Below are 13,380 nucleotides of genomic sequence, written 5' to 3'. Positions count from 1 at the left end.
TTAAAATACAACAAAGTTAATTAGCAGTGTTAGCTTTTATATTTGAAAAATATTTGGGGGATATATACTGGGGGAAAATAATTTGGTAAAATTACTTTACCTGTACTGTACGGTAATTACATTTCTGTTAAAGAAACATAATTTTTGGTAATAAAATCACAATATACGGTATTTGAACCATTCATTTAGTAATTTTTTTCGTTCATATGGTAACGGTTAATTAGAAGTTCTGGTTTTTAAAATTAAAACTTTTATTACCACAAGTTTAGTAAAAAGTACAGAACTTAAAACTAAATTTACATGAATAAATTGTATTTATGCCATGCAAAAATATATCATGATAAAATTACTAAATTTTACCACATTTTATTAACTTTATTTCATGTAATAATACCACATTTTATTGTTTATTTTACTAAACTAATGACCAAAGCACTTTGGTAAAAAGTATTTTTGGCTTTTTAGTGTTCCCATACAGTCAAAAACAGGGCAAATTTTGCCATATACTAAAAAATAAAAATTAATCTTAAAATCTTCGGAAATTAAGTTGCACGAGTCCCAAATTACTTTTCAAATTCATAAAAATTGAAAATTCATTTTGTTCTTTGGGAATTTATAATAATCGAAGTTATTTTATTTGCCGAAAGAAGCATTAAAGCTGACCCAGTAATTTCAATTTCTTAGAATTATTGCGGAAATTAGATCAACGATTGTCGTTGTTATATGTGAAATTGCAATGAATAATATGAATTACATCTGGTTCAAATTTGATGTTCTGTTATTTTTTTATTTTTGGCGATCATTCTAGAAAAACCAAAAAACACCATTATATGGTTGAAAAAGTTGTAGTTTTATGACTATTTTACAAGAGACTATGATTAGCAGATTTAGCAGAATAGTTAAGTTACATATTTTCCATGAAACTGTGAAATTAGTAATTTAGAGCTAGGAAGTATTAGTAAAGAAGTGTGGTTCATAGATGAAAGCGGAATAAGTAGTTTACGATAGGAAAACATAAATAAAGTAACGTGTTTTATAGGGACTTTTATAGGAAATGGTGATATATTTGTTTAAATTAATATACTAAGTCCATCCATTTTTTTAACAAAATTTTTTTCCGAGAGCAAATGTTTCAATATATCTAACACTACTATAGATGTTAGCATACGTATATTTTTTTTCAGCTTCAATTAAGTAGAAAAAATATTTTTCTCTTTAATTTCCTCTTACCTCAGTTGTTCTGTTGATTTGGCTATAAAGTAAAGATAGTTGATGAAGTGCATCTCTGTGACTGGTATTCTGTTGCACTACCGATTGTAGCAATGACTCGGCTTGCTGAAAACTTCGTTCTTGCATCAGAACTTGAGCCTGTAACACATTTTCAATAAAAATATATAATAAGAAAATAATAATATTTACTATTGTTTAAATTAAAAATTTAAAGTAAGACAGTGGAAACGATACACTTACAAATAGTCTGACTTTTAATTTTCTTATAGAAAAAACTTTTAATATCATTTTAAGCAAAAATAATAAATTTTTTTTTGTAATCTTCCGGAATTTATTTAAAAATCATAATCGCATATAAAATTCTTAAAAAATCTTAATATTTTATCCCTTTTTATCCTATTTTATCCTTATTTATAAAACCTTTCATGATAATGAACTGATGTAATATGACTTATATCTAATTCAAACTTGAGGCTTCGTTGCTCTTGTTTTTTTCTCTTTTTCTTTTCTTTTAAGGCGATCGTTCTAACGAAACCGAAATACAGCATATATAAAAAATGTAGTTTTAGGGCTATTTTACAAATTACTTAATTTCAGATTGATATGTACTTTCTGGTATCGATCGATCTGATGCTGTGACCACACTGCACATGACATTATGAAATCATACAATTGGTCACAAAATTCTGGAGCCTAAAACTCCATGATTCACCTGGACTGTAACGGGTTGTTGCGAGAATGCTTTATTTTACTTATTTATTATTGTTTCGACTCAAAATTAGAAATAAGAATATAGAAAACATGTAGTAACCAAATCAACTTCGTCTATTTTCAGAAATTTTATAAGAAAGATAAGAACAGTTTATATATCAGAATACGAAACGGAGAAAATGTTTTTTGTTGCTTTCTGACATAGCTGAAGTATATATAACTTTCATGGTTTTATTCGAAGCAAATGATATATACCAAAATTTGTAATAAAAGCTAAAGTTGTACCAGTGTCTTATCATTCTTAAGTTGAAAGTACTAACAGTGTTAATGGTACCGCACTACCTACTTCTGAAAAGAATAATAAAGACAAACTTGATGGAGTGATTGAGCGTACTAAAACATGTATTTTTTGTGTAGGAATGTAGGGTCTAAAGTGAAGTTTAAAGGTGCGAAAGCAAAAATGACATGGAAGAAAAATGAGTTTATTTACAAAAACAATGCAAAGTGCTTCTTTGCAATATAACGGTGTTCACGATAAATGTTCAATGGTTGCTCACGGAATAGAGCGTTCGCCTTTCAATGAGATGAGACAGGTTCGTATCCCAGTGATGGCAGGTCGATACGAATTCCGCACCCAGCTAGCACTGACCACAGTGCTGACGTAAAATACCCTCAATGGTGGGCGGATCATGGATTAGAGTTCCTTTGCCGCCAGTCTAATCGTGGGAGATTTTCGTGGTTTTCCACACTGTGAGCTTAAATGAGAATTAGTTCTATCAAAAAGTCCTCCATGAAGGCAAATTTCCCCCAATACTTGATCCCTTGTTTTTTTTGGATTGGGTTCAAAATTACAAGGCTGCGGAGTTAAGCATTGATAGTCGTAAACAAAAAAAATGGGTCGGCTGTTCAAAGACTGTTACAAAATAAAATAAATATTCAAAACTGCGAGCTCCAACGTGATTGGTACCGTTGACATTGAGAACAAGTTAAAAAGTGCCTGCTTCCGCTGATGCAAAAATAAATAAATAAATAAAAAATACATCGAATCGTGCACTCTCAGAAATAAAGCTCTTACTTTTGACGGTGCAGCAATCCTTGAGCTGTATTTCGTTAATTTTAAGAATCATTTGGTCACAAAATCACATGATTTTTGATAAAACGCGAACTCTCAAATGTATGACGAAAATGTTTCTTCAACTCGGAACCTCGTCGCAGTGCATTGTGGGAGATTGCTAACTAGACTGACAAAACTGGAAAATTAAAAATAAAATGACGAGATAAGCCGACTGGGTGTGCGGTGATCAAAGAGTTGGCCTCTTACCAGAAAAATCCTGGGTTTGAATTACGTTTTTGGCAGGTGTTTTATCTGTTCTTCTTGTGCTGTTTGGACGATATTGATCTACCTCTATGCCGTCCACGATGAAGTGATAAGTATAAAAGTGAGATACATTACGGCACTGCGAGTATTTTTTTTTCTTGTTTCGGAAAAAGATAGAATGACGAAATATTTCGTAAATTTTGTCGAAATCCCTTTCCTCGAAGAAATGACGATAGTTATTTCGGCACTTTACCAAAATTTTTGCTTGTAGCATATACCAGGAAACGGTTTCGTTGAGCACGAAAATTTTTTTTTTGAAACTTGAGCATTCATTTTGTGCAGTGCGGTTTACCCGGTTCACTACGGTCCTTTACCCGCTGCATTGCCAATCACAGTTGTAGTTTGTGTTACTGTTAGTTACTGTTAGTGGTCGAACTTTTGAAAATTTATAGAGAATATGTGTTGCTGTTAAGCATTTTGCGGTGATTTTGTAAGTAAATACTTTTTTCCTCCCATGTTTTTCTTCTTTTTTTTTTGTATTCGTGCTTTAATCTCTGTCACTTAAAACCCTACAGTCCTATATAAAAAGGTTTTAGTATGCTTAACCACCTCTTCAGGTTTGTTCCATGATCTCAGAATCACCCTATATATTAAAGAAGCTTAAAAAATTTTAGAAAAGATTTTTTTTAAATAATAAAAAAAAAATATTTTCTTTTTGTGAAATATCTAACCTTAACATTTACTATAGAAAAGCGAAGTAAATTAAACAGTTGTGATATTTCCAAATAGCGTGTCAATATCGCGAAATAAAAAATTCTTTATTAATGCAAATAATTTTATATCATGTTTAGATTTAAATATTCAAGTTTTCTGAAAAAAAAACTTACAAAATGTACTTTCCCTTCAGTGTAATCATTATACTTTTCAAATAATTCTTTATAGATCTCCTTAGCGTCTTTGAGTCGACCAGCACTTATGTAAAGGACACCTAAGTTATCCATTATCTTAGGTTCTGAATTAATGATCAAAGCCCTAAAAAAGAAAAACATTTTATGTCTAATGATAAATATTACGGACCGATGGGCGTAGTTACAACCCAACTTCATTTCACTAAAATAAATGATGAAAATGATATTTATATATCATGGTAATGTGTAATAACATAAGTAAAAGGAAACTAGTCAGAACTGAATGTATGAGAATTAGAAAATATATCAATTACAAAATTAAACCTCAATTAAAATCTCACTTCCTCAAATACAATTGAGAATTTTTTTCCAAAATTGTGCCTAAAATTTTCATATATTGTTATTATTATTTGAAAAACATTTTCTCATCGAAGAAACAAATGTATCTCTTAAGTATTCTGTACCAGGTGACGTTGGTTCAATTTTTCATGTCATTTTTTAGAAATGCTCTTAAGTAGGCCTTAGATTATAATATAGATTACATGGGCCGTTCATTACTTTGATTAGATTAAATAGGCCTTAGATTATTTTTCAAACAATTTCTTAAAAATATGACAGAAATACCAAATATAAAATTTTCACTTTTTTTAAAATGTCGTTTTACTCCCGCTTTTACCAGTTTTATTCAACTCGCTTCTCTGTCTGTTTCTTTTGTCAATAAATAATCTTTTAATCAAAATTTCCGCTATTTAATTCTTAAGCATTTTGAAACGTTATCTCTTACTAACAGGGCTATTACATCTAAGTTTGCTATTATATTCTTTGGTTATTATATCCAAGTGTGCTATCATATCATTTCAGTAATAACTTTTATTTTCGTTGATTCCGCAACTCTCGAGCTGCTTTTTATCATTTCAGGCAATCATTTCGTCACGAAGCCATGTGATTATTGATGGAAGGTGAACTCTCAAACATTTGACGAAGCAGCTTCCTCACTATTATACAGTCTAAGTGCATTTTAGAAGTATTACAATAATTATTATATGATTTTAAAACTAATTGACTGAATGGTGAAAAGTTTAATGTTCTCGCTTGTCAAACATATTACCTGGGTTCAAATCCTGGTAGCGACCGGTTATTCATTTTTTCATACTCCTCTTATTTTTTGTTATACTTCTTAATCAGTTACGCATTAAACCTAATGCTTGTGACGAAAATCATATCCTCAAACAATCAAAAATATTTATTTCTACAATTTGTTGAAATGTTGACTCGAAGCATTTTTCAGGAAATAGTTTCACCAAACAATTTATGAATTTTGAGTACCTATTTTTACAGTAAATCATGTTATAAAAAATAAATCCATATCTGTCTAGTCTTCTTCTTCCAATTTAAATATATGACATAGGAAATTTACGTAGGCCATAAGTGCTATCAATATATCTATAAGGAATAAATGGTGATAAAAGAAATGGTCATAAAAGAAATCGGTATTAATTTTTTTTCTTCTTTTTTGCAAAGCATACAGTCTGATAAAATTATCTTCATAATGAAGTCGACTTTGAAAAATTATTTTCACAGTTTTCTTAACATTAAAAAGTATTTAAGTAAACATTAACGGGATTGCTTAAGGGCGCCATCATTGTTAATCCCCTTTTTAATTATACATCTTCAGTTTTTGAAAGAGTGATTAAGTTTCCGGTTTTAATTATCTAAATGAAACAATATCGTTAAAAAAAAATTTCAGTCCTTAACCATTAATAAAAAATGCAGTACACATTAATTAAAACTGAATTTTCATTATTCAATTCAAAAACATTACGTTCTTAAAAGAATTACTTCAAATGAATTTCACCTGTATCCAAATATAATGAAAGCAAATAATTATAACAATAATAAAAAAAAACAGTGAAATAAAAAGAAGAATGTTTAGTTAAAATTCTAAAGGAAAGTGTTAGCTTACTATTAAAACTTCTACACACATCGTTGAATAAATTGATCACGTACAGTAGCGAAACTTTTTTCCCAAATTTAATTTCCGGTTTAATAGAAGTTAAAAAAAAAAGAGAAAAAAATCACAAAAGGGTGAATTTGTATTTCTCCCATTTTCACAGAGGGAAAAAAATTCTCGGATATGGAAGATAAAGTATGAAATATTTTTCACAGTTAAGAAAAATGACTTCAAAACACACAAGGCAACTATCAAAAGGATTGAAAAAAAAAAGATCTCTGGTGCTGAAAAATGATATTCAACAAAAGGATAATAATTATTCGGAAGAAACAGCAAAAGAGAAGAGTGAGGCGAATGTTTATTGCCTTAGTAAGATTTTCGTTGAATGCGATAATGCTTGAAGCTTTGTTCTTTATACAATAGATATAGCTAGCGGGAGTTAAAACACATCCCATAACTATCTCCTTAATAGCAACAACATTTCCGCCTCACTTCCATACCGTAAATAGAGTCTTATTTATTGTTTATTTATTAATACCTTCCCTTAAACAAATCTTTATACTTAAATATTGCCCTTTAACCAAAACTCTATTATTAGGGATATTTCTTCAAGCATTTTAAGCTATTTCAATTGACTTTTTAAAGAAGATTGATTTTGGGTAAAAGGAGTAAACTGAGAAAAACTGTTTAGTGGAAATTACCAGAATGTGGTAAAATATACCATGTTTCAGGTTGTGTGGGAGTACCAAAAAGCTCGAAAATTTTTACCGAAGTGCTTTGGTAATGATTTTGGTAAAATTATCAATAAAATATTGCTTTATAATGTGTTATAAAAATTGGTGAATGTGGTAAAATTTCGTTATTTTGTCATGAAACCTACGAGCATTGATTTTTTCAGTTTTGTATTTTTTACTAAATGTGTGGTAATAAGTACCGTAATTTTGAAAATCAGAATTTCCGGTTAACTGTTACCTTATGAACGGAAAAATTACACAATGAATGATTTAAATGCCGCTTACTTTGGTTTGAATAACCTGAATTATGCTTTTTTTTCTTTTTTTAACCAGAAATGTCATTACCAAATAGTGCGGTAATTTTCCAGAAAGGAAACTACTTTAAACTAATAAAGTCCTTAAAAATGATTATTTTTTTAAGTTCTTCGAGGTAGTTGAAAGAAATTTGATCTCTTAAAAAACCTTCTTTAAGAATTAAATTTTTTATTAAAAAGATTAAAGTATTTATGATTTATTAAAATTATATCTATAATGCATTAAATATTTTTCACAGTTAAGAAAATGACTTCAAAACACATAAAGCAATTATCAAAAGGATAGAAAAAAAACATCTCTGGTACTGAAAAATGATATTCAACAAAAGGATAATAATTACACAGAAGAAACAACAACAGAGGAGTGTGAGGCGAATACTTATTAACTGAGTAAGATTTTCGCTGAATGCGATAAAGCTTGAAGCTTTGTTCTTTACACAACAATAGATAGAGCCTGCGGGAGTTAAAACACATCCCATAACTATCTCCTTAATAGCAACAACATTTCAGCTTCACTTCCATACCGTAAATAGAGTCGCAATTATTGTCTATTTATTAATAGCACCTCTTAAATAAATCTTTATACTTAAATATTCCCCCTTAACCAAAACTCTATTATTAGGAACATTTCTTCAAGCATTTTAAGCTATTTCAATTGGCTTTTTAAAGAAGATTGATTTCGGGTTTAAAGATCGCACTCAGAAAAGATGTATGGTCGAAAATACCAGAAAATGGTAAAGTTAACTGTGTTCCCAGTGTTATGGGAGCATGAAAAAGCTCGGCAATTTTTACTGAAGTGTTTTAGCAATGATTTTGATAAAATTAGGAATAATATGCGATAGAATGCGAAAATGGTTTAATAATATACGAAAAAAATTGAAAAATGCAGTTAAATTTAATTATATTGTCATGATACTTTTGAGCATAGCATAAAAACCATTTTTTCGGTTAAATTTAATTCTTAGTTTTCTTAGTTTTTTACTAAATGTGTGGCAATAAGAACTATAATTTTGAATACGAGAATTTCCTGTAAACCTTTATCATATGAACGGAAGTAATACCAAATAATAGGTTTAAATACCGTATATTTTGATTTTTATTACCAGAATTTTTTTTTTAAATCTGAAAATTTTATTACCATTCATAAGGAAAATTTGCGCGAGTTTTTTTTCTCCGTGTACGATTTCATTTGCGTCTCCTATTGTATAAATATGGAACGAAAATGTTTTTCTTTAATTTTTGCTGGTATAATATTCAGTTTTAAAAATGGATCAAAACTACTAAAATAAGTATTTCTGACTCTATGGGAACACCAAAAAGGTTGGTACATTTTACTGAAGAGCTTTGGTAATGATTTGGTAAAATTAACAATAAAATATCGTTTTATAATGCTTGATAAACGTGTTAAATGGGCTGAAATTTGGTAATTTTATTATGATACATTTGGGCATTGCATAAGTATTTAGTTAAAGTAACTTTTCAGTTTTTTATTTTTTATTTTTTACTCATAATGTGTAGTAATAAGAACTATAATTTCGAAAATCAGTATTTCTGGTAAATAATTACCACATAAATAAAAAACTACCAAATGAAGGGTTAAAAGTTTTTTTTCAGTTTCATTAACTAGAATCATGTTGTTTTTTCACCAGAAATGTCATTATCGCACAGTATGGTAATTTTACCAGATTTTTGTTTTCCATGTGAAAGTAGATTAATCTAAATTAATAGAGAATAATAATATATAAAATAAATAAAATGAATAAAACGAATAATAAGTAATAGTAATGAATGATAAATAAAATGAATATGCATGAATTTATTTAAGGCATTTGATGAAGCTTTGAAGTTTATGAGTATTTGTCTTATGAACCCATATTTAAGAACTGAATAGTTTTTTAATTTTTGAAGATTATTTTAAAAACTAAATGAATGTTTGCCTATTTTGAAGCTAAAAATTCATAATTAACGAATATTAAATGGGAATGATTTGGAATTTTTTTATTGCAATGAAAATTATAAACTGTCTTTTGAGTTTTTTTAAGAATGAAATGTTCATTTTGAAAGAAAAAAGTGATGAATGTAATAGTAACGTCTTCTACAATTGTTTACTTTTGCATTCCCTAACCAGTGAAAGATTTCCCTAACCAGAAATAGACATATAGCCAACGGAAGTTAAATGTATTACAGAACTATCTCCTTAAAGCTGTTTTTCGAAGTCTCTGTCGTTAGTTTAAATCAGGGGTCGCCAAACTTTTTTGATCATCGACCCCTATATAATTTTTCGAAATCTCCATCGACCCCCGCAAAAGTAATTTTCTGTTAATTAAAATAAAACTATATTAGATACTGTGTTTGTAAATTTATTTTATGATTTTAAGCATTTATTAAAGCAATAATACATTGTGTAACAATAGTTTTAATAAAAATATATTAATATTGAAATTTAAATACCTTATTATTAAATAATAAGTAATTATGCATAAGTAGATATAATAAGTAAAGTAACTAAAGATTTACTGCTTCTTGATCAATGAGATGGGTGTGCCTGGTGTTTTTTTGCAAGGTTCGCTATATTGGGTTCAAAATTGGTCAATTTTAATTTTCGTCAAAATTGGTCAATTTTGTAATTTTCGTAAAAAAATACAAAGTGTGCTATAGTTTTGTCGCGGGCTGTACTAATCCATATTATTAATGCTTACCTTCTTTTTTGTGCATTGATAATTAAAATTGATATCTAAACCAAACGAATGGTTTTATCGAAACAATAACTAATTATCCAAAACTATAAAAGTTTTAATAATGACACTGCAAATATTCAACACAGTTTGCAAAGATAGCTGAAACTGCGTATGATATTTGCATTTGTAACGTCAATGCTCGTCACACGTGACATTTGGACAAGCGCACATATGCATATGACTTATAAACTGCGCTGAGTTCGTGCCACTGCGCGGTGGTACGTAAATACTTGTTTCACCCCAATAAATATACGTTTATTAATTTATGTTTTATAAAGAAACTGATATTGAGTCAATTATAAAAAAAAATCACAAATTTCACATACTTAATTAGGTATGTGTGATTTGCGTACTGAGAACTGTTTTTTTTTTTTCGACCCACAATCGACCCTTCCGATTCGGATCGATCCCCATTCGCCCCCCTGTCTCAGATCGAACCCCGCTTTTGTTAAATAGACCCCTGGGGGTCTATATAGACCACTTTGGCGACCTCTGGATTAAATAATGCTTTTTTTGAGAGTAATCTGCTATTTTCATAACTGCTATGAGTTTGCTCCAGTTACTCCAGGTTAGATCAAGTTTAACCTATTTTTAGCCAGCGTTTCCTCTGCTTATTTTGGAAATACCACAAAACGTCAATACAGAGAAAAGCCACAATTTTGAAAAAATTAAAACGCTTGTGGTCTAATTTCTTAGTAATTAAAAACTTACTCCAATGTAATATTATGTGGGCTCATAAAAATATGCAAAAAATCAGAATATGGCACTTATTTTGATAAAATTTGTCTGGATGAAAAATGTCTCCAATTGTACGATTTTTCAAAAAAGTTTAATAATTTATGAAATATTTAAGTTACTTGTCCGTTCCAAAACCAGGTAATTCTTCACGGCAGGATTGCATACATAGTTTAAAATTGTAGTTTAGCTTCATGTTTAATGCACTTAAAATATGTTGTTTTTTTTTATTTTCCTTGGCAAAAGAGTTTCGAAGAACCCTGTCAATAGCTACAGCTTTTCCGCTTCTATACCATCGAATCAGAATTATTGCGTAGTTTTTAATAAATCTCAATCTTTAAAGTTTGCTCTTTAACCAAAACTTTATCATTCGAAACATTTCTTCAAGGATTTGTTGCCCAAGTTATTTCTATTGATTCTTTTTTTTTTAAAATAAAGATTGAGAACAGTATAAATGGCATTTCTTGTTTAAAGAGCTTAAGAAGACTCTTTTGAATAAGTTGAGTTCACTAACATGAATATTTCTTTGAGTAATTTAAGATATTTGATGGGGCATTGCAATTGGGTGTCTTCGTTCTATGATCCTTTATTTGAAAACTGAAATTTTTGTTTTAAAAAAAGATTATGTTAAATAAGTAATAGGTGAAGTTTGAGGATAAAGAAAAATTTTAATTACCAAATATTTAAATTTTAGGATTTTGAGTTTGACTTAATTAAAAGAATTGAAAAGTTCAAAATTAGTTTCAAAATTTTTAGATATCTGTTTTGTAAAAGAACATGTTAAAATTTAGCATGTTTCTGGTTGTACAAGAACACCGAAAGACTCGGTAACATTTACCGATGTGGTTTCGTAATATTTCTGTAGAAATTAACAATACAATATGGTCTTATGATATATGATAATATTTAGTAAATGTGGTGAAATTTAGTAATTTCCACATGATACCTTAAAGCATGGCATTAAAGCCATTCATTCGGTTAAATTTACTGATCCGTTTTGTATGTTGTATTAAATGTGTGGAAATAAGAACTATAATTTTAAAAATCAGAATTTTCGGCAAATCGTAACCATATGAACAGAAAAATTGCCAAATAAATGCTTTATATACCGTATATTTTGGTTTTATTAATTAGAATTATCGCTCGTTTTTTTTTCTGAAATGACATTGCCATTCAATGCGGTAATTTTTCCCGAATGTTTCTCTCTGTGTAATTATCCGTGTATAGATACAAAGTTTTTGCTTCGATTTCATGTCATAAATAGTTACAATTATTGTTGGTTTTAAAAAAACGTCTCTTAAATAAATGTCTCCATAAATCATGTCTTTTAACCAGAACTCTATTTTTGCGAACTGTTCATCAAGCTTTTTTTAGACTTACTAAGCAAATTCTATTATTCATTTTTTTAAAACGATATAGATTGGATTTTAGGTTCAAATGGCAAAAGAGTTCTTTAAAAGGAACATTTCTTTAAGTTAAGTAACTTGATACTGCTTTACAGTTAAAAGTCTTCATTCTTTGAACTCCAGTTCATGAAAAGTAAACGGAAGTTTTCATTCTACAAAAAAATTATGTTAAAAAAACGATTTTTTTTAAATCTGAAAAAAAAGAAAAAGTGTAATTAAGAAGCCTTGACAATTTAGGGTTTTGCGTTTATCCGAACTCGGGGCTAAAATTTTTTAAACGGATACAATTTATTTATTGAATTGCTTTTTTCCCGAGAAAGCATTATTAGAAATGAATTGCTTATTGTTAAAAATACATTTACTCTTTCCGAAAATTATCTGTTATTGAAATAGTTCTACTATTGGTGTTTTCTCTTTTCCGTCTCGCTTTCAGGCCTGTCCGGACTAGAATTTATTTGATTTGGAGCAATACTTTTCTGAATTTGTGTTTCGGGAATATTTCCGCATGGATTTGCTTATAATTATTCTGATATATTCATGCATTTCCACGCACAATCCACTGAAGATTAATAGGAATTTTCCAAGCAACCAAAGATAATAAGAGCTATTGGATTTGACAAAACTATTTAATTTATCTATATTACGCCGCTCCCCATTATGAACTACTATATGTTTGCTAATATTCCAAATATAAGGTTCTTTTATCTAATTTATTATAACTTATGCTAATTTTATGTTTTATTGTAATTATTGTCTAACAATGCTTTCAATTAGGTCCAGAAATAGCTATTTTATCTTTTTATCGTAATTTGTTGATTTGGCGGTCAGATGGGTGAAAAGTTGATTATGTAGAAAAAGGAAATAAAAGGTGGTTTCTAAAGTTTACATCGAAAGACTTTATATATATATTGGGTCTAATCTACAACCTTCAGAAATAATACCAAGTTTTTTCTTAATAACATTCGTAGTCAATTACTTAGATCCTACACTTGGTAGTTGGTACTAGACTTAGGTTATTGCCCATAAGTAAAAAATCGAAATTTAAAATTTCTAGATCGGAATATTTAAAAAAGTTATGAATGAAAGATTTGTTTTCCATTCCTTATTAAAGATATTAAAACGAAAGTTTTAAAGGACTGAGAGTCTTATTATAATATCATGTTTAGAAAAATTATCAATTAATCACGTCCAAAATTTAAGAAAAATTAGAATTTCAAGGCTGAAATTGAAAGGTATTTGAAAATTATTTTATAGACTAATAATATTTATTTTTTATTTCCTTCTTGCGGAATTAAAATAAATTTCATGTGGTGTAGGTGAATATATATATATATA

The 13,380-nt window shown here is 28.8% G+C and overlaps 1 protein-coding gene across 1 annotated transcript in view; it reads right to left on the bottom strand.

Annotated features, from left to right (window-relative positions):
- LOC107452602 (protein O-mannosyl-transferase TMTC1) overlaps positions 1–13,380 on the bottom strand; it is a 183,587-nt gene that overhangs the window by 21,636 nt on the left and 148,571 nt on the right. The window contains exons 14-15 of the mRNA XM_043054161.2: positions 4,147–4,291; positions 1,231–1,368 (exon numbers count right to left, since the gene is read on the bottom strand). Of these exons, the coding sequence (XP_042910095.1) occupies positions 1,231–1,368; positions 4,147–4,291 (283 nt within the window). The remainder of the gene's footprint in view (positions 1–1,230; positions 1,369–4,146; positions 4,292–13,380) is intronic.

Source organism: Parasteatoda tepidariorum, chromosome X1, assembly GCF_043381705.1.
Source record: "Parasteatoda tepidariorum isolate YZ-2023 chromosome X1, CAS_Ptep_4.0, whole genome shotgun sequence".
Lineage (NCBI taxonomy): Eukaryota > Metazoa > Arthropoda > Arachnida > Araneae > Theridiidae > Parasteatoda > Parasteatoda tepidariorum.
Note: the sequence above shows the minus strand (reverse complement) of the source record. Positions and strands in the feature narration are given on the sequence as shown.